Source organism: Brachyistius frenatus, unplaced genomic scaffold, assembly GCF_029030835.1.
Source record: "Brachyistius frenatus isolate BFR_SWC_R1_liver_20210118 unplaced genomic scaffold, ASM2903083v1 Contig_52, whole genome shotgun sequence".
Classification (NCBI taxonomy): Eukaryota; Metazoa; Chordata; class Actinopteri; family Embiotocidae; genus Brachyistius; species Brachyistius frenatus.
In genome coordinates this window covers 359,227-379,906 of record NW_027210651.1, presented here as the reverse complement: position 1 = coordinate 379,906, position 20,680 = coordinate 359,227, and the positions used below count along the sequence as shown (strand labels likewise).

The following is a 20,680-nucleotide window of genomic DNA, read 5'->3' as shown; positions in this document are numbered from 1 at the left end:
TATGCCCATTATTACAGGCCCAATGTGATGTCTCTGAAAATTTTTTTTTATTTTTTTTTTTTTATTATTATTTATAAACGCAAAACAAAAGAAAGCAGAAAATCTTCACTTTTAAAGAGCTGAAATTGCTCAATAAAATATTTTAATACTCAATTATTTCACTTACTTCAACACAACTTGCGTGACCATGACAGAAACAGGCTAAAGCTACAAATACAGAAGTCTTTTGACGACATCAGATAAGATCAAGGAAAACCCAGAATCATCGCAAGGCTGCTGTAACTTGACAATTCAAGTCATAAAGTCACACACCCCCTGTGGAGAAAATGCAGCCGCTCGTTCAATCAATGAATTAAAGATAAGAATATGAACATCACATCACTGTTTAATGTTTTTAGTTTTTACTTAAGAGCAAGTCGGTGCGTAAAACTTTGGTAAACACATTTCCATTTGAGGTCAGCAAGAACTCCATGTAATGTTAATGAGTAGAATGGACATTTGAAGGTTTTTTTGGCTGGTAGCACTAAGTGGCAGAAAGGGCCACTTCAGCATTTAAACTCACTTGTGTTGCTGCTAAAAAATGCTCCATTCACGAGACATTCCAGTCACGTTGGTGCTCGGCACTATGAATGCCCTAGTGTCTTTCAAACCTTATGAAACAGAGCTACTTTCATTGACAACAGTATATATTTTTTTATACAGTGTGTGTGTGTGTTTTGTTAGTATTTGTTGCCATTTTGCCTTTGTTAAAAAGCAGCAGTCGAAACCAACAGGAAACGTGGGGAGTGCAGTGACAGGTCGGACCAGGCCGACTCGTGGCTGATGGCCCTCGTTGCCATGTGGTATGCACCCTAACCACTCGGCCACGGCATCGCTCCGGTGTAGGTTTAAACAAACGCTGCAAGCGCTAGTAAATTAACAGCCGAGCTAAAGTCTGCTCCAGGGATTAGCTTTGAGTGGCATGAAGCTATTTTAAGACACATTAAAATACAGGATTCCCCCCATTAACAAAGTCGTTTCTGCACAAGATCAAAGAGCAAATCCCTGAACTGAAAAACAGACACGCGAAAGTTCCTTTAAAAGTGTCGTTTTTGCGGTCTTACCCTGATGTTCTTGGATCTCGTCTGGACTAGACTTCCACTGCGAACCACAAACACCGGAGCCCCGTTCACCTCATTGTCCGCCTTGTGTCTCAGCCAATCCTCATAGCCCTGAGAAGAGGTTCATTCAACAGCCAGTCACATTGCGCACATGACAGTTAGTTAATACAATGATATAGACCGACATGGTTATGGCGGTGCTGCTCATTGATCAGCTTCTTTTAAAGTCGAGGTTATTACTTCTCAAACAAATCAAGATTTTTTTTTTAGGATTGTTATATATTTAACATCATAACTGGTCAAATTTAAAGGAATCAATCATGTTCAAATGAACTGTAACGAGTCAAAACCATTTGTGTCTCATAGAACTTTCACTACAATTCAACTTTAATGACACTGCATGTACTGCATGTTAGTTCCCCATTTCCAGCCCGTCAAAGAGAAGCTGTTATGTTTTCTCACCTGTTTTATGGCAGTTACTGTGATCACAAAGAATAGAGGCAGACCGCTGGTGACTGGGGAAGTAGGGGTGTCTATCATTAACTGGGAAGGAAAAATAGAGAAGACAGAGCAGAGATGTCAGTAAGTTGGAAGTGCAGTCAATAAAGAGACATCAGAGTAACTGTGCATGTGACCCATTAGAACGAAAACAAGCAAACTGGAAAAATGACACAGGGAAGTAGAGGCTGATGTGTCAAACAGGAAACCCGCATAACTTCCTTCAAAAACGTCAACGATAAGATCACAGCTAGTCTCACACACACACACACACACACACACACACACACACACACACACACACACACACACACACACACACACACACACACACACGTTTGTATTTCTATCTTTGTGAGGAGAGTCACTGACGTGATACATTCTGTAGTCCTCTTTCCTACCGCTAATCATCACAGCTAAATGCCTAAAATCAACCCTCACCTTAAACCACACTGTCAAACAGTCATTTAAAGGCGGGTCAAAGAGCGAGGACCAAATAAAAATGTCCTCACTTCTTTTCACAAATGTCTTCACACAGACACACAAGGTCTAAAGCTCAAAATGGTCCTCACAAAATAGTATACAGACACAATCAAAGGATAATAAAAGCGTCAAAGGCAACAGTTAACAAAAACATCCTTCTTCGCAAATGTTTAAAGGTAATCTTCAACATTTAAGTGCTCTTTAAGATTTAAGTCACTTATGCGAACATTTATTTTTCAAGATTTTGGTTAAAAACCTTTTTGTGTCGCTTTGATTGCATGAAGCGACAGGAAATGATAAAGATGTGACATGAAACGAAGGTGCACAGTTGGACTCTAAGCTGGGACTTTATGGTTTCATAGATTTGGTTACATGTGGCCATTCAGCCACCATGAACACCCACGTCATAGTTGTTTTTTTTTACAGACTAGCTTACAATAGCTGAGAGACGCACACAAAAACACGTGCACAGTAATGTGTCCTCTTTGTGTTTCTGTCACCACTTCCAGGATTACACTTTTAACATCCTGTTGTTTAAATGTATAACAACAGCGTTGTTAGCTAGAAACGGCATCTGTTTCTTGGTGGTTGAGAATATCAGTAAATTCAGATAACCTGTTTAGTAATGCTGCACAAGTCTATGTATTAACATAAATCCAAAAATCCATCAGGGGGTCAGCTTATGTGATCGATAACACCCATATTGTGGTAGTTGTATTGTGTTGTGTAATGTAATTTAACTTTTGTCCATAAAGAGTTGAAGCTTCCTCTCAGTTATGAAGGCTGAAGTTCAAACAAATGTCCCCTATAGATTTTGACCACTCCTGCTATATGGTGCAAGTGCTTTAATGGGCGGGCCTCCGTTTGGTTTGTTCTCACAAGCAGGTGATGCAATACACAACCGCTTTCACACTGTTGCACCGATCTACAGGCGGCAGTAAAGGGACAAAAAAAAGAATACAGGGAAGAGGAAGGCTGCTAAAAATGAAGAAATTTAAAGAATGTAGGCTTTAAAAGACAAAAGAAAATCAGCTTTGGAAATGTTTTATTTGGAAGAAAATGCACTCAAATCATCTAAGCTTCGAGGATACAAACAACGGGTTTAGGTGACTGAACTCTGAATGCAAACTGTCTGTTTACAAGAAAACTCCTCGGGGTAAACAAGACACATCGTATCATTTTAACAAACACTTAAACTCTAACTAAACTGTAATGGTCTCATTAAGGGAAATACGACTTCAGACACCGAGGAATCCATCTTAAAGTGGCCAAATCGGCCACCTAAAGTAAAAGTCATGTTCACCGCGTCAAGTTGAAGAGTTCCCTTTTTTCCAGTTATTTGCGGCTAAGCGGACTTCAGCTCCGCTGACAAGTTGAGTGGACGAAAAGAAAGCCTTTTAAGACACAGTCAAGTCGATTGCTTTTAGCTTCACTACACACTACACAGTCCCAAATAAATCAGGAGAAGGCTGAAAATTTGAAAGCCAAATCCTTCTCCGGCGCAGGATGACGGATGCGTAGCGAAGGCCTAGCGCTTAAGGCTGGCTGTATTACTATATGCGTGGGTGTAACGTCTTAATACAGAGGCAGACCTGTCTTCTCCGCTGGTCCCTAGAAGTCGATGAGTCACTCACACACATTTGTATTTAGGGCAGGAAAGCCGAGATCACACTCGACTCGTCAATGCCTGACTGACGAGAACATGGACTCGCAAAAAAGCAAGTGTGTGCATTTGTAAACGTGTTATTACCTGTACGAGGAAGATAATGAGAAAATAGAAGTTTGCTATTCTTCTGAATTGCTCAAACAGATTCTTGGGGACAAAATTCCAAATTGTGTACTGAAAGAGAAAAAAGAAAAAAAAACACAAAACTTAGATTAAAGCAACAGGAAAATGAATCATGAAAAGTTATTTAAGGAGCATATCTGCATGTTTTCATTAAAAAAAAATTAAAAAAAATTAAAAAAAAAAAAAAGCTAGACAGATGGAGCTGCATTTGAAAACAAAATATATACATGAGGCAGTAAAATTAGCGTCCTTCACACTGGCAGTATTCGGATTATTGTATAAACTGTTTAGTTCAGCAGACATAAAAACACGTTTGCATATTGTCACAGTGCCACTGCAGGGTTGATGAATATAAATACAGAACTAGAACTGAATAATTTTCACATTTGCTCTTTATTAAGGTGAAAAGTCAACAAAACATTAAAAAAAAAAAAAAAAATCACTTCATCTTTATCTGAACAGTCAAAAAGCTGAACTTAAAATCAATTCCTCATCAATGCAGGTGTGTTATAGGTCCCATAATTTACACTCTTCCCTTTTTGTATTCACAGTTTCGATATGCATGAGAAGCTATTTTTGTGGTTTCAAGTACACAAAACCATAACAGAATAGTTTTCCATCCCCTCTCGACAACTATATGTTGGCTAAAGTGCAGTCTGGAGTTTTGCGGTTGTGTCTTTAAGGGGCACCGATATCAGTGACCCTCGCATCTGATTGGCTGAATCTTTGATGAGCGACGCACGCCCAGGACAACCACATGTTTCCTGTGTGTTTGCTACACAACAGAATGATCACTACACGTGTTTTTCTTCAGTATAAAAGGGTTGGACATTGGGCCGTGGCGACGGCAGACATATGACAAGTGAGTTTGTGATGTCACAAACTGACGCAAGTCTAACAGGTGCTGAATACGGACTGAGCTTTTCTCCCTGTACTGAAAGTTTTGACACTTTCCCAGTATTTATAAAACACAGAAAAAAAGAGATGGAACTCTGAATCTATACAATGTAGGACCTTTAAGCTGCCTGTCAATCATTTTAATAACTGCAATGATAATCATCGCTTCATAATCATGAGCCTCTCTGGATTATTGTCCTTTGGTGCAGTAGGTCTTCTAGCTGACATACTAATCCTCCCACCAACACCAAAGGGTTTTTTTTTTTGTCTTTGCTGATCCAGTTATCAACAAATAACACTTGAAGCTTATCTCTCTCCCACCACACCAGAGCGCCACACTCATTTATTTTATTAACATATAAGCTGATTTCTGGCACCAGCTTCAAGAGTTCAGAGTTCCTGAAGGTGACATGTTTTGTTCAGCCACTGTTGCTCTCACTGCTCCGGCAAAATGTTACAATTCAGGTCTCTCAACAAAAGAAGCGCCTCAGAATACCTAATCTGGAAATAAATAAACACCATCACTCATAGTTTATGCACTTCTGGCTCCAGATGTTAAGTTTGGCTATAGTGCTTTCGCAGTGATGACACAGACTTTAAAATCAGAGTGGAAGCATAAGCATCCTTGTTTTATAAAGACAATAAATCACAAAAGCAGAATATGACAGGCTGCCTCTTTTTGACATATATATATAGGAAAACATCATGGTGGAAAACTTTTGGTACCTTTGATGAGATGATTCTGTTGTCAGCGAAGCGCTGTGGTACGTAGTGGCCATGCTGGGGGAAACGGTTTGCTACGTAAATCGTCCTGGTCTCACTCTGATGAGGGGGGTCGAAGCCCTGAGAGGAGGGAGGAGACAAGAGATGTGGAGGACGGGGCAGAAGAAAAAGACAAAGGGAAGAAGAAAAGAAAGAAAAAAAAAAAAGGAGGTTACTTACATAACTCTTAGCATATCCGTTAGTCCAAGTTTCATACAAAGTATACTTTACGTCAAAGTTATTTTATTTTCAACATTTTCCAACAAAATAAGCATGTTGAGTATTTCACTGATGGAAAATTCTATGGAAAAGTGTAAAATTATCAAGATAACTATTATCTAGTATCAAATATTAGTAAAATCGTAATTTATGTATTGTAACTTTCATGTCACTTTAAGAAATAGCAGTAGATCAGACACTTGGTCACTGCCAATTAAGAAAAAAACAAAAATAGCATAAACAAAATGAAACATTTTAGTGTAAAAAAACCCAAACATAACTACTCAAATTTTAAATATCCTGAATTTAAGGTAGCACACTTATTCAAATTGCAGGCAAATGAGTAAATTAAATGTCTGGTGAAATTGCATCACTGCGACCTTACTTAAAGCCAAAGTTATTTTATTTATTTATTATTATTTTTTTTATTGTTGGTACGGGATAGAAGGGTGACTAACCACTGAATGTACACCACGGCTGAATCCACCAGGGGCAACATTTTCTATTTGTACTCTGTGGTTTCAGTCACTGTTTAGTTGGGAGTGTAAAGTCATATCTCTCGGGGACGTTATCGTGTCGGGTGCAGACGAGGTTAGTTTGGGGCTCGATGGATTCAACGGTGAGAAACAGAAGCAATAGCAGCAACTACACCAAATATCACTTCATGCAAATACAGACGATTGGCATATAGTTACAGGTGAAGAGGGAGACCGTGGTAAACATCTATTGCTCTACTACGAGTGCGTGTTCCCATTTAAATGCAAATATCTGAGGAGCCAACGAAATGAAACCTATAGTTGCTCAGAGTGCAGTTTCAGCATCAACATACATTTTCCAGGTTATTTTAACCAGTTTTAGGTTTAAATATACGTTAATGGAACGAAGACCCACATTAAACAGAAGCCATACCTCAAACAGTTATGTTTTTTTGTTGTTGTTTTTTTTAACAATAAATAAGGATTAAAGCACGAGGTCGATCAGAAAATACTCTCGTACTCTTTTGCCCCTAACCACCGAAATTACAAAGACATTTGGATTTAGAAAGCAGATGACCAGCAACGGTAAGCATTTGGTTATATAGCCGACAGGTGACATTTCAAGGAACTCCGACAACTGAGTTTTACACCTTAAAATAAGGTGTCCCAAATGTAACAAAGAAGATGTAATGTCTCATGCGGTGGTTAAAATTAGAAAATGTTGGGAATTTTTTTCCTTGAGTTCACCTCGAGACCAAAATGATAAGATGCACTTTTCTTCCGTCTGGTGCGTCACACCCAAACCGACTGCTTTACAAAAGGAAGGTGAAAGAAAGTGCTGCTTACAATCATTTGCAAATGTTATATGACGTAGGTTTAAAACACACACACGCACGGACACGCGCGCACACACACACACACACGCAGGAATGTATTTGGGCCACGTCACTCACTCCCACACAGATTCAGCTCTGTTCAGGGACACGTAAACTATTACAGCCTTTCTGTGCAACTCATTCAAGCTCTCCATCTTCGGGTTGTTGTCTTATTGTTTTGATTGCGTAACAGGACATTTATTAACTTTTGGCTGTTTTTTACAAACTGATGGCCCTTTCTCACCTGCTGTATATTTTGTGCAAAGGTTATTGTCGTACTAATCAAAGCCGCCATAGAGAGGAAGTCATAAAATCGAAATTAAAACAATATGTTCAGGATTTTCCATTTTCCGCTGATCTACTTTTCTTCACAGCTTCAAAAAAAAAAAAAAAAAAAAAGGTCCATGTAAATTTAATTTCTTGGCATTTGCATTCGATTTAGTCACATGATTTTACTTAAAGTTGATGAAAAGTGGACCACAGATGCACACAAGCAAAACATATCCAAATTTATATTTAGACACTCAACAGCAATGCTACAGCAAATGCATTCAGGGCAAAAAAAAAAAAAAGACTCCTATGATGAAACATTCATTGGTGCCTTTCTCAAAAAAGTGTGAAGATTAAAACCCCTATTCAACTCCATATGTTCTGTACAACAATTTAAGTGCATGGCTGCTTTTCCATGCACAAGGTTTAAAACAGAAACCACTCTGTACAAAAATACCACATGTACTGGAACCACAGAAGTCTCACCAGCATACTGATAAAGTCCATCACGGCAAACAGCAGCATTTATCAACTCCCTGTGAATTCCTGACCCGGGAAAAAGGAAGTTCTCACATATGCCAAGTAAATCAGAGCTCAAGGTTCAAACTTCAGAGTATCTCATTGTGTTCAAATGTAGCCTGAAATCACCACTTTAAAATGTAGATTTGATTTCCAGGAAATTGCAAATTTCTCTACGGTAATGGTGCTTAACAAAACCTCTGCTGAAGGCATTAAAGCACTAGGTATGCTTCATCAACAAACTATAACTCCTCATTTACAGGCAGGAGAGCTCTTAGATCTCTCCTCCCATCATCACACCAAACCACATGATAGTCAACCTGTAAAACCAGAAGTGATGAGGTTTATGGGAAATGTGGTCATATCATGAGAATTAAACTACAACTGTCAGAGCCCTGCATCAGATTGCACAATAATTAACATTATTTAAAAAGCATTTATATTATATCTATATTACAAGTGCAGATTAAACAAAAACACACACATATCACATTTTTTTATATAAAAAAAAAAGATGATGCAAAATTGATCATTTCTGATAGCAGCAATCACAAAAAAAAAACACTGTGAAGGGGCTGCTTGCATTGTTTACCAAGAGACATCAAGTGCACATACAGCACTTTACCAACAGCTTCGAGTTGTCCTTAACAACCATGCTGAAGATAAGAACCCGCACAATGCAACCACTTTTGTTTTTTACCACTGACTGCTGAGCGATGTCCATGAAAATTAAACGGGATTCTTTTTTTTCCCAACAGATGTTAACAAGAAACCGCAGATATGAAGGGGCAGGAAGGGCGCTTTGTAATCTGTAAATCCCCACGTCTAGTACAGCCCTTGTTGAGTCACTGGCGTTGATCAATGAGCTACCATATCTTCGCAGATAGCTTATGGTAATTTTGGACTTAAAGACTTTAAACATCGTACTTAAATGCACCTTCACATGACTGCCGTGAGGATCCTAGACGGCGGTTGTCTGAGAAGGTTTCCCATTCCCCGCCCAGTTTTTCAGACAGTCCGAGGAGTCAGCAACACATCAATCAGCCAACGTTTAAAGTGCTTAATCCTGATCATCATCATCGCACACAATGGCTCAAGTCGGGGTAAACGGCCGGCTGTGTCTGCTCTAAATAGTGGTTGGTCTTGTGAAATTACAGGAAGGACCTTCCTAAACGCTTCACTGTTGCTGTAACACAGTGGTCCTTGTCCATGCTGTACTGTTTAGCTCATGACGCGTCACGCTTCCAGATCATCTGGTTGAACTGGTGAGTGAACTATCAATAGAGAAAAGAAAACATGCTGATGACGTACGAGGTCATCCAAAGTTGACAGTTTCAAAGAAATGTCGGATATGTCAAAATGTTCCCACTGGCTGCGTCACCTCTGCTATTTCGTCTAATGCCTCCATTACTGCCAGCAGCGACGTATTCACAGTTAGACTGAAGCTACTTTGGTCGCACCATCATGTGCAAACTGAAGAACGTCCACAAAATAACATTATTCTTCATTTGACCAAAGGCTTATAAATGTTGTGCTGAACAACTGCTAAGTATATACAGCTAATGGGATGTGAATGCGTCAAGGCTGGCCTACATTGAACGGTCACACACAGGAAACCCTAAATGTGATGGCTGACAACCAGCTTTTAGTCACAGACAACTAGGGATGAAATATCAAATTCACAATTCGGTATGCATCTTGATTTCTGAGTCGTGATTTGCTACGTTTTTTTTTTTTTTTTTGTCAAAGCAAAGAAAACAACACGACACAACGTGTATTAAAAAAAAAAAAAAGTAATTCCAATAACAAGGCAATTGCACCCTACAAGAAAAGAGTGCCATGCTTCACGTATTTTTAACAGATAAACTCAAATTTACAAATCGATGCCTCGAATGTTTGAAGAGTAAAAAAAAAAAATATCGCGACGATAAACAAAAACACGCAAGCAATGAACTGAACGTACTGCTGATTCCCAATGCATGTAAACCATCACTGAACCGAGACTGATAAATACATCACAATATACAATAACATACACAACACAAGCAGCACTCATTCCAAACCTCTAGATCTCCGACTGTACACTCGGGGCTGCAATTACCAATTATTTGTGTTTTCAAAGTAATCTGCAGATTATTTTCGCGATTGTTTGTAAATAAATGCCGCCCCCCCCCCCCAAAAAAAAAAGCCCATGGTGACATCTCCAGGTGATTCACTTTGTCTGAGCAACAGTCCAAAACCCAAAGAGATTCAGTTCACCGTCACGTACAACAAAGAAAAGCATCACATTTTCACATTTGAAGCTGGAAACAAGACATTTGTAGCATTTGTGCTTAAAAGTGACTATATCCATATTAAATTATCAAAAGAGTTGCTAAATCATTTGTGTCCTTCAACTCATAGTTGCATTTCGACAGTCGACCTCTGTTGCACTGTAGCAAGTTAATCCAATGCAGGCTAGATATTTGCTTGTGTAGATAAAGTAAACATGCAAATGGTGACTTATTTATACATGAATTAAACATCTCGACTGACTTCAGCTGATAAAGAGCCAAAAACCTAACCTGGTGTATAACTGCCAGATTCTGGTATTTATTACTTTCACTAGTTGGAAACAATAGGTTGAGTAGAAACGCCCGAAAACTGCATCGTGCTGATGTCTCGGCTGGCAGATAATCAGGTAACCGTGAGGTAAGTACACCAACGAGGGGAATCCAAGTCAAAGCCATTTTTCATTTTCAATTTCTCAGAGTAAATCCAGACAGATCACAAAACAGTAGGTGGATATAACTGTGTTTTCCCTTAAGTTTGTGAAAGACTTCGGTATACATATTTGGTGCGTTATTTTTTGGGGGGTATCCTTCCAAGAAAAAACATTATTATAATCACATGTGTAAAAAAAATTTCCCCAAAATAAGGAAAAGCTAAAGCAGATAATAAACAAACTGCACCCAAAAAGCCTGAAGAGAAAACTTGGAAAAGAAATCCAGTGAGAATCAAATACAGTCTTTTGTCCTGGCAACTGTAATCTAGTTTTGATGCTCTCCGCATTGATTTGGACAAAACATAAGCCTTATAATCATAGGGGAAAACCCTGGATATAACTAGTAGCAGATCTGTTTATGAAACTCTTCAAAGCTTTCAGAGCACTAAGATTGTGCAAAAAGGCTCATGGTGAATACCAGGAAGGTGTCTTCAATTTTTAATGTGAAGTTATATCACATATTTTTCGTAGAGAACTTTTTAAGCTTGAGTGTCAACACTGGCCATAACCAAAAGGAAAATAAGCAGAATAAGTGCAATGTGGCTCAGTGATAAACACTCTGACGAGCTGAAATTAGAGCTTTTATTTTGTCAACTGGCTCCTGAGCCCGCATCAATTTGAAGGCCGACGGGTAATTATTCCCCGCATGAAGCCTACAAGTCCCACGGTGCCCTGGTGAGGGAGGGGGCGATCACTGCCCTGAACAATGGCGACGTAACACGACTGAGGTAAAGCACCGAGTCGTATCATAGACCGAGAGGCTTTTTATCAAATGGGATGAGCTAATTGGTAATGGAAAAAGACAGAGAGGTAGTTGCATAAAGAGCAAGCAGCAAAAGACAGAGAAACTGCAACACAAAGAGAAAGACGGAGAGCAGCCGACTGTCTGTCTGCCGTCAGGCGCTCGTGGGAGCTGCCTTTGACTGTACGACTAATGACAACAGCAATAATAACAACACGACTACCGGCGCGCCAAACCGATATCTAACATGTGGCGTTTAAAATGGGTAGCCAGGAGCTGAGCTACAGACGGAGGGACGAACGATTTTGATCAAGGGTGGCACGCGACACTTAATTATCAGATGTTTTACTGCTCGGTGACAGCGGATTATTAACGTTGCTGCAGCCGTGTCCATAAAAAGATCCCGAATGAGAGCGTAAAAGTCACGGGGCGTCATCTTAGCTCAACGGTAGTTTACGTAGTGTAATAAACCACACGTATCTACATCCTTTTCCACTTCTTGTATACAGCTGTAGGTTTATTTATATTTCAATAAAGGACCAAAAAAAAAAAAAAATTAGCAAACAAAAGCAGGCAATCCATCCAAGTGAGCATTTAATAACCTCTTCTTTTCAGAACGACATCATGATTACTTCTGTCCAGTAAATCGCGTACATGCATTACACTGACACCTGTGATTTTGAATGCATGAACGCTTTATGCTGCAGCTCCGGCGACAAACGCTTCACTACGCACATACAGGTTGTACACGTCCATACAAACTTTTTTTTTTTTTTTTAAGTACCATTATACTGTTGTCATAGAGAAGTGTGTTTGTGTGGGGGCATAAAAAAAAAGAAGTCATTTTCAAGGAGAATAACCAAGAAAAGCTGACAGATATGTTGGTGGGTGATGCATTCAAATGTTAAAGCCATTTCAGGTAAGTGGCCTGCAGCAGCGTCTGATTCGAGAGAACGCTACACTGTCAAAATTCATGCGTTACGCAACCGAGTACCAAAATGTACGTGTCCTAACGGAAGTTCACAAATCGAGGACTATTCTGTAAATTCTTCTCTTTTAGTGTACTGAAGCTAAATCCAAAATGTCATATCAAGCCTTCCTGCAGAAAAGCTTTACATCTGCAAAGTGTACTTTTGGGAATTCACATTCAGACATGAATAATAGAATATATCTCCAGTTATGAAAAGAACAATGTAAACACATAGAAGACATCCAGACGTTATATCAAATGGGCATAAACTAATCGCTGCCTTCGAGGTAGCAATCAATACGGAAACTAATGGTCAGCAGTCATAATAATCGCCAGCAATTATATAAACGCTGCAAATTTCGATTCTCCGAAGTGAATACTGGAGAGCACAGAAAGTTCCCATGTCCTGCTTCCAGAACAAAATGTCAAGGAGTTTTCACAGACGCTACAGTTGCTTTTGCCGTAAAATTCGGTCTTTTATGGCGCGAATGCAGCAACACTGGCATGACGTCGCCACTGCTTATGGAAGAAGAAAAGATATTAAAAGCCAGACACGCTGCCAATAATGTTTCTCCCACATCCCCCTCGCGTACTTCTTCCCGTGTTACCAGGTGATAAGCCATATGGGAGTTAATAAACATCACGGCATTACCTTCCAGCTGATATTAAGGTCAGACAAATGCCCCTCAACAAACTTTTCCATTAGGCCGGTCGCATTAAGACGGCTTTTAATTACACTTTTAATTAACCATGCGGGTCAATTATGTGCGATGGGGGCAAATGAGCGGCGCAATCGCAAATTAGAAAGAGGCTACCGTTTCTAAACGGACATCAACTCTCGGTGGTGCTCTTTTAAAAAAAAAAGTTTTTTAAAAAAAGGCAGAAATTTATCTCAGTCCAGGGAGGACTCAGTGAGGAGGACAGGGAGTTCAGAAACACCTTGATTAAACTCAGGCTCGACGGTGAAATCAACACAGTTGAACAACTGCGTGACTAATCTCATGACACGCACTTATTCATCCATTCACATGGACATGCCCTTCCTCACATGCTCACACGTTACTCCCAGTCACAACACTCCCATTACTGTACATCAATGCAGATCCTTCCTAAAAAAAACAACAAAAAAAACACACACACACACAACTTTGACAAACAGGAACGCATCGTCCCTCCAGCATAATTCAAAACCTCCCAAGTTCAGCTGCTCTGCTGATGCCTCTCAATGCGTCACCACGCAGCCATGTTTGTAGGCAAACAACAGGTGATGGCAGCACAAACAGGATGCTCTCTCTCTGTGTGTGTGTGTGTGTGTGTGTGTGTGTGTGTGTGTGTGTGTGTGTGTAATGTGGTTAGTTGCATTTTAGCCAGAACATGCAGATTTATCCCAGGTAAATAAATCAACAGGGGAGATCAAATAAAATAAAATTAAATTAAATAACTCAGGTTAACGTCTAACCACCTATTAAAGTTAGTTTGTGTGTGTGTGTGTGTGTGTGTGTGTGTGTGTGTGTGTGTGTGACACAAATAAATAATTCAATATTAAATAACCAATAAAAGTCTGTTAAAGTGTTTTAACACCAGAGTTAGAAACGCTGTTTAACTTTGCTGAGTTTGACGTCATCAGCCTGTTAGCGCGTGTTAAGTTACTTTTTAACTTCCAGGTACATTTTATTATTATTATTATTATTATTATTGCGGAAAAACATTTCAACAGCGAATTTAATATCAACAAACTTTAACCAAACTCGGATATAAACTCGTCAGCTTTTAAAAAAAAAAAAAAAAATGTTTTTTTAATTTAATTGTTTTTTTTACCAGCTAATTAACGATAGCCAGCTGGTAGGTGTTAGCTAACGCAACCTGTACCTGACAACAACAACAACAACAACAATGTTTGGGACAACATCGATAAACATAATTGGCGGCGTTAGCTCGCTAAATTTGACACGAATAAAAGTTCAATGGAGGAATCTTTGCGTCGTGTTGCGAGGCGAACTAATGGAGGTGAGCGCTGCGAGAAAGGTAGGAGAGCATTTTTATTTGTTTGTTTCCGTTTTTGTTTCTGTTGTTTTGTTTGTTTTTACCAGCTGCTGTCGGATCCACCGAAGCATCCTCGCTGAATTCGGTCCAAGTAGCCCGCACAGCCGCTAGCCCGGCGCTAGCAACGAGCTACTCCGACACAACCGTCCCGAAACATGAAGATCTCCCCCCGGAGTCGAGTCTCCTCAGGGCGCATCACCGCGGCGCATCACACGGAGGAACGGTGCCAAACAACACATCCGGTCTCTCCCATTCCGCGGTAATTTCGGGCAAACGGATCCCGGTAAAAGTGACAGACGGCTGACCACGGAGTCCCAGCGAGCTACGTTGCTACATCTCTGCTCTGCCACGATCACTTTCCTCCTGCCAGCCAACACAAGTACAGCTCTGAGAGGAGACGGCTGCTCTCCGGCGGCCTGACGACGCCCCCTGCCTGTCTGGGCTCACTCATATAAAGGAGGGAGGAGAGGGAGGGAGGGAGGAGGGAGGGAAGGAGGGAAGGAAGGAGGGAGGGAGAGAGAGAAGAAAGAAAGAAAGAAAGAAAGAAAGAAAGAAAGAAAGAAAGAAAGAAAGAAAGAAAGAAAGAAAGAAAGAAAGAAAGAAAGAAAGAAAGAAAGAGAGAGAGAGAGAGAGAGAGAAAGAAAGAAAGAAAGAGAGAGAAAGAGAGAGAAAGAAAGAAGAAAGAAAGAAAGAAAGAAAGAAAGAAAGAAAAAGACAAAGAAAGAGAGAGAGAAAGAAAGAAAGAAAAAGAGAGAAAAAAAGAAAGAAAGAAAGAGAGAGAGAGAAAGAAGAGAGAGAGAGAGAAAGAAAGAAAAGAAAGAAAGAAAGAAAGAAGAGAGAAAGAGAAAGAGAGAGAAAGAAAAAAGAAAGAAAGAAAGAAAGAAAGAAAGAAAAATACAAAGAAAGAGAGAGAGAAAGAAAGAAAGAAAAAGAGAGGAAAAAAAGAAAGAAAGAAAAAGAGAGAGAAAGAAAAAGAGAGAGGAAGAAAGAAAGAAAGAAAGAAAGAAAGAAAGAAAGAAAGAAAGAAAGAAAGAAAGAAAGAAAGAAAAAGAGAGAGAAAGAAAAAGAGAAAGAAAGAAAGAAAGAAAGAAGGAAAGAAGGAAAGAAAAAGACAGAGAAAGAGAAAGAAAGAAAGAAAGAAAGAAAGAAAGAAAGAAAGAAAGAAAGAAAGAAAGAAAGAAAGAAGAGAGAGAGAGAGAAAGAGAGAGAGAGAGAAAGAAAGAAAGAAAGAGAGAGAAAGAAAGAAAGAAAAAGAGAGAGAAAGAAAGAAAGAAAAAAGAAAGAGAGAAGAGAGAGAAAGAGAGAGAAAGAAAAAGAGAGAGAAAGAAAGAAAGAAAGAAAGAGAGAAAGAAAGAAAGAAAGAAAGAAAGAAAGAAAGAAAGAAAGAAAGAAAGAAAGAAAGAAAGAGAGAAAGAAAGAAAGAAAAAGACAGAGAAAGAGAGAGAAAGAAAGAAAGAAAGAAAGAAAGAAAGAAAGAAAGAGACAGAGAAAGAGAGAGAGAGAGAAAGGAAGGAAGAAAATGAAAGAAAGAACGAATGATCGATCGATTGTAATTTATTACATTTAATGATTGTAAAAAATAACCTTTATAATGACAATAAAACTTTTCCAAACAGAATTTCAAAGTGCTTTACAAGACAAAAAAAAAGAAAGGCATCAATTACAAAATATATGTACAATGACAAAAGTCATGGATCATGTAATCATCTAAATGTAAAATATGCTTAGAGAGAAAAAAAAAAAAAAAAAAAGCAATTCATTAGTGACATTTAAAAATATAATTTAAGTTGGAATATTGAACTATAAATGTCAGTGTCAATAAAATTGAGTGAAATTCGTATGAGTAATTGCTGTTCCACTTATTCATGTTAAACTTCCTCATCTTCATATGCTGAGTGGTCCCGGATATAAACCGGATATACATGTATACCAAGTTGCAGTGCTATTAAATTGCAGAGTTCACCTCGATGCAAACTGCCAGTACTGTAGACATCAAAATGTGATAAGACAGGGCTCTGAGTCACTGCTTACTCAGCATTTTTTTTTTTTTTTTTTTTCAAACTGAATACTGTTTGACATGGAGCCAACAAGTCGGAGACTTGCACGTCTTAAGCCAGAGAGAATTTGTTCTTCTGGGACGAATCCAAACTGAACCTGCTGATAAACTAGTCCTCTTTCTTTTCGCATTTTTTTTTTTTTTAAATCTCTTTCCTGTGAACCTCTTGGCGATGCTCTCCGGGGCTCTTGCTCTTCCAGGACTTCTCTTGCAAGTCATCTCACATAGAGTGAGGTCATCTTAATATTAGTGGCTCCTTCCCTGCGATGAACCCATTCCTGTTCCCTCCCTCCTTTGCGGACTTGGCTGCGGTACAACCCGATCGGTCGATAATGTATCAGAACATATGACGGCTGGAGGTCGACAAAAGTTCAGACGTTTGAAAATCTCAGTGAGCTTTTTAACTGGATTCAGTATATTATGATCGAAAACGTCAAGATGAAATTCCCATCAGTGGAAGGAGAAGGAAAATGCAAATGATAATGATCCTGTGTAATCAATGTGTTCCAGCAGCTATATTTGGAGCAGAACAGCTGCAGCTGTCAAAGCTCTTCTTCTTCTTCTTCTTCTTCTTCTTCTTCTTCTTCTTCTTCTTCTTCTTCTTCTTCTTCTTCTTCTTCTTCTTCTTCTTCTTCTTCTTCTTCTTCTTCTTCTTCATCTTCTTCTTCTTCTTCTTCTTCTTCTTCTTCTTCCCGTCCGCCTGTGAAAGTGAAGCATGTATTTTTGCGTGTTTCCGCATCCTTCCACGCGAGCTCGCCTTCACTCTTTGAGGAGCAAGTGTGACTCAACTATCTCGTGACACAAATACCCCTCCGACTGGCCTCTCCATCATGAAATCCCTTAAAAATAAAAAAAAAAAAACAGAAAATACATTGAAGCTAAGCCAAAAGCCACCAATATGCATTTATCTCCAGGATTAAGACGGCTTTAGGCCACTCTGCAAGTCAGCAGAGTGCAGCTCCGACTGTGCCACAGTGTTTGCACCATCTTGGGTTCAAGGCCCCTCTCATCCGTCACACACAATAACCAGTGCCTCATTGTGGTTGTTTTTTTTTTTTTTTCTGCTTTGCAACCAAGTAAAAGCAGAAATATTATAAAGTAATCTTAGAAAGACAGATTTAAACTGCAAATCCAGTGGATAATCCGCTATCTGTCTGCTTGTACGTGAGCCGCAGAGCCCGGTGGTTTTCACCCATGTGACTGTCAGGGAAATCTCTTTCGCTGACTTACGTAATGCCACTGCAGCAGCCGCAGCAACATCTGGGAGCTCCAGCCTCACAGCTGGACTGGAGACAGTATGCTAGCTTTTAATGCGAGAGGTTGGCAGGGACGTAAATATTAATGGCGTTAAAGTGGAAACCGCACATTTGGAAACGCTGACTTTTTCAGGGACTGGGAAATTCCTCCCCTGATAAATCTGCAGGGACAAGACTTTTTTTTTTTTTTTTTTTTTTTTTTAAACCAGAACAAATCGTCTGGAATACACACTATTTGTTTGCACTCCACAAAGTGTGTGCATAAGCTGATGTCATAATGACATGATGCATAATTCAGATCATGCAGACATGCACAGCGGCTGCCGGTTCAAGAGTCTGCTTAACGCCCCCCCCTCTTTGAACCTGAGACAGGAGCACGGTGGCCAGTGATCCATAACGGCCTCAGCGTCTGTCATAGGAATGGATGGCGAGGCACCAGATAATGTCTGGCTGCCTTCCCAGCTTTGTATTGAATTGAACTTATACTGTAATCTTGTGCTCGTCATAAAGCTTTCCGTTCTGCACAGAATCCCTTTTCCTGCCTGTGTGGCCCACTGGTTACACATATTCTTTATGTAGAAGTCACGTTAGATATTTTGTACAGTGTAATTTAACTGTGGCTGAAAACATAGACATATTCCTGCTTTTAGAGCGTACAACAATATGTCCACATTACAAATAAATAAAACCAAAAAAAAGAAGTGTGTTGCAGTGGAAGATTCAAACCACACACAGCGGTGTAGAAATTCTCCATGAAAAATTAAAGTAAAAGTGAAGGGTACATATTAGGGTTATATATCATACAATATAGGCTTGTTAACATGCAAGCAGTTCTTTAATATAATATCGTTTTATCTCGTGCGTCATTTAACTGTTGCGCAGCTTTAAAGATCAGCGAAGCAAGAAAGGCCTCACTGATGTATTATGGTGAATACACGAGCTTCCCGTGTTTTCCACACGGGACACATGTTTTATCTCCACGCTGCAACATACGATAAATTGAGGAAAACAAGTGGAAAAGTTTTCATACGGGGAATCTACATTGGTTTCACATTACACCATGAAAACGCTACAAAACTACACATTTCCCATGCACGGGCCACATATATGTCTCAGATGTGCAAAACCACACGCGTGTGCGGTCACGTGAGGTTTTGCACATGTAAAACGGTGTCTGTGTCCCCCCCCACCCCCAAAATGGTGCACATCAGTTTCCTTTATATCCAATGCGAGCTGTGCTGAAGCGTGACTCCCCTCTCTCCTCTCCTGGTCAGTGACAGTATTGAACTGACTTCATTCATCAGGCCTGTTTAACCGTGCCGAGGCTGATCCTCTTGGTAAATACACCAGCACTAAGTGGCTTTCAATCATTACCGCCGAGTATCCCTAATAGTACTAATAGGCTTAGGAAGGACCCTCGCTCTCTCTCTGTGTAACGGATGCTCGCTCAGGCTTCTAGAGAACCACTTTGCATGTCTGTATATCAGAGTCTGTCTCCATGTGTTAGTATAAATATCTATCTCACTGAGCGGACGAGGACTCCGGGAGCCCGACTGAAACAGTCGTCCTGCCTCTTAGGGAAATAGAAAATAAATGGATTGGCTTTTATACTGGAGGGCTGACTCAATACTAAATGACCATTAGTGGAGAGAGAAAAAAAAAAAAGAAGACTGCTTTCAAATCAGGACAAGGATGACAAAAGGAAGTGGTTTAGTGCAGTTTGGTTTTTTTTTAGATACTGAACAATAAACAAACAAAAAAAAATCCAGAGAGGCAGCAGAGGGTGTAAAAGTTCATTCTTCTCTGTATGTTGTGTTGGTAATAATTGAGGTTCTTTTTTTTAATTTTAATAAGTCACCACAGTAAAAGCTGTGTTGGAGACCTGATGTGTGGTGTGAGTCTCCCTCTTGAGGACAAGCTGAGGTGTTGCAAATTAAAGACCCAATTTAGAGCAATGCAATAATGCAATCAAATGGAAAATTGACATTAAGAGCATCACACTTCATTTGCAAATGATTTTCGGATACGTGTGCACATTTTTGTTTTTGGTTGCAGCTTTTCATCAGACCACTGAATCACTGCAGTTCTACTATTTTGTGTTTATGTGTTTGCGTTCTAAGTGTGTGTTATTGAGTGTGTGTGTGTGTGTGTGTGTGTGTGTGTGTGTGTGTGTGTGTGTGTGTGTGTGTGTGTGTGTGTGTATGTGTGTGTGTGTGGCCAGGTGGGTGGTTTTGGGTTTCCTAAGGAGCTACCAGTTCTTCACCTAACACCCCGACCTCCTTAGTCTGTGACCCAGAGAGACCAGGGGGAAGGCAGCTCTTCATCCACTTCACTAGACCTGGTCATGGATGACAAATAATGTGTGTGTGTGTGTGTGTGTGTGTGTGTGTGTGTGTGTGTGTGTGTGTGTGTGTGTGTGTGTGTGTGTGTGTGTGTGTGTGTGTGTGTGTGTGTGTGTGTGTGTGTGTGTGTGTGTGTGGGTAAAATGCATCACCGTTGAATGAACCCGAGATTCTTAATAAATAATCCACGTAGAGTGCAGAAGGTTTTCCTTTCACAGAGGAGCGACAGCGAAGCCAGAAGGAAGGCAGGAGAGAGTTGTTTCTCTCTCTGAATAAAGTTTTTTAAGAAAAAGATAAAAGATGCGTTCTTAAAGATGCCATTTTATTTCCAACTCAACAAGAAAATTAGACTCTTAAGAGGAAGAATACAGCTTTAAAAAGCTACGGGATGTTCAGCGCCCACGTGGTGATGGTGAAGGTTTGCTTTCCCAAAGCCCATCAGCTTCTCGTCTGCTTAGTCTGATTTTCAATGTTGAAGAAAACAAAATGAAAGCAGATTTAGTTCTTTTTTTTTTTGTTCTCTACTTTGATCCATTTCTTATTCTTAGATGAGTAAACTGCACTCACCATTTTGAGTGCATAAGTGCGTTCACAAAGTGAAGTACAAAAACATGCAGTG

At 39.7% G+C, this 20,680-nt stretch overlaps 1 protein-coding gene across 4 annotated transcripts in view; it reads right to left on the bottom strand.

The window, feature by feature from the left end:
- The window catches only part of atp11b (ATPase phospholipid transporting 11B), a 47,835-nt gene extending 33,005 nt beyond the window's left edge, over positions 1–14,830 (bottom strand). For 2 of the 4 annotated variants that reach the window (XR_011311155.1, XM_069704702.1), the window contains exons 1-5: positions 14,452–14,830; positions 5,494–5,610; positions 3,832–3,921; positions 1,563–1,643; positions 1,104–1,211 (exon numbers count right to left, since the gene is read on the bottom strand). Coding sequence is in view for 3 of the 4 variants with exons in the window: in XM_069704702.1 (XP_069560803.1) it covers positions 1,104–1,211; positions 1,563–1,643; positions 3,832–3,921; positions 5,494–5,610; positions 14,452–14,478 (423 nt within the window). In the remaining variant the exon portion in view is untranslated. The remainder of the gene's footprint in view (positions 1–1,103; positions 1,212–1,562; positions 1,644–3,831; positions 3,922–5,493; positions 5,611–14,451) is intronic. The other 2 variants (XM_069704703.1, XM_069704704.1) reach the window with 1 other exon arrangement.
- Between the last annotated feature and the right edge of the window lie 5,850 nt (positions 14,831–20,680).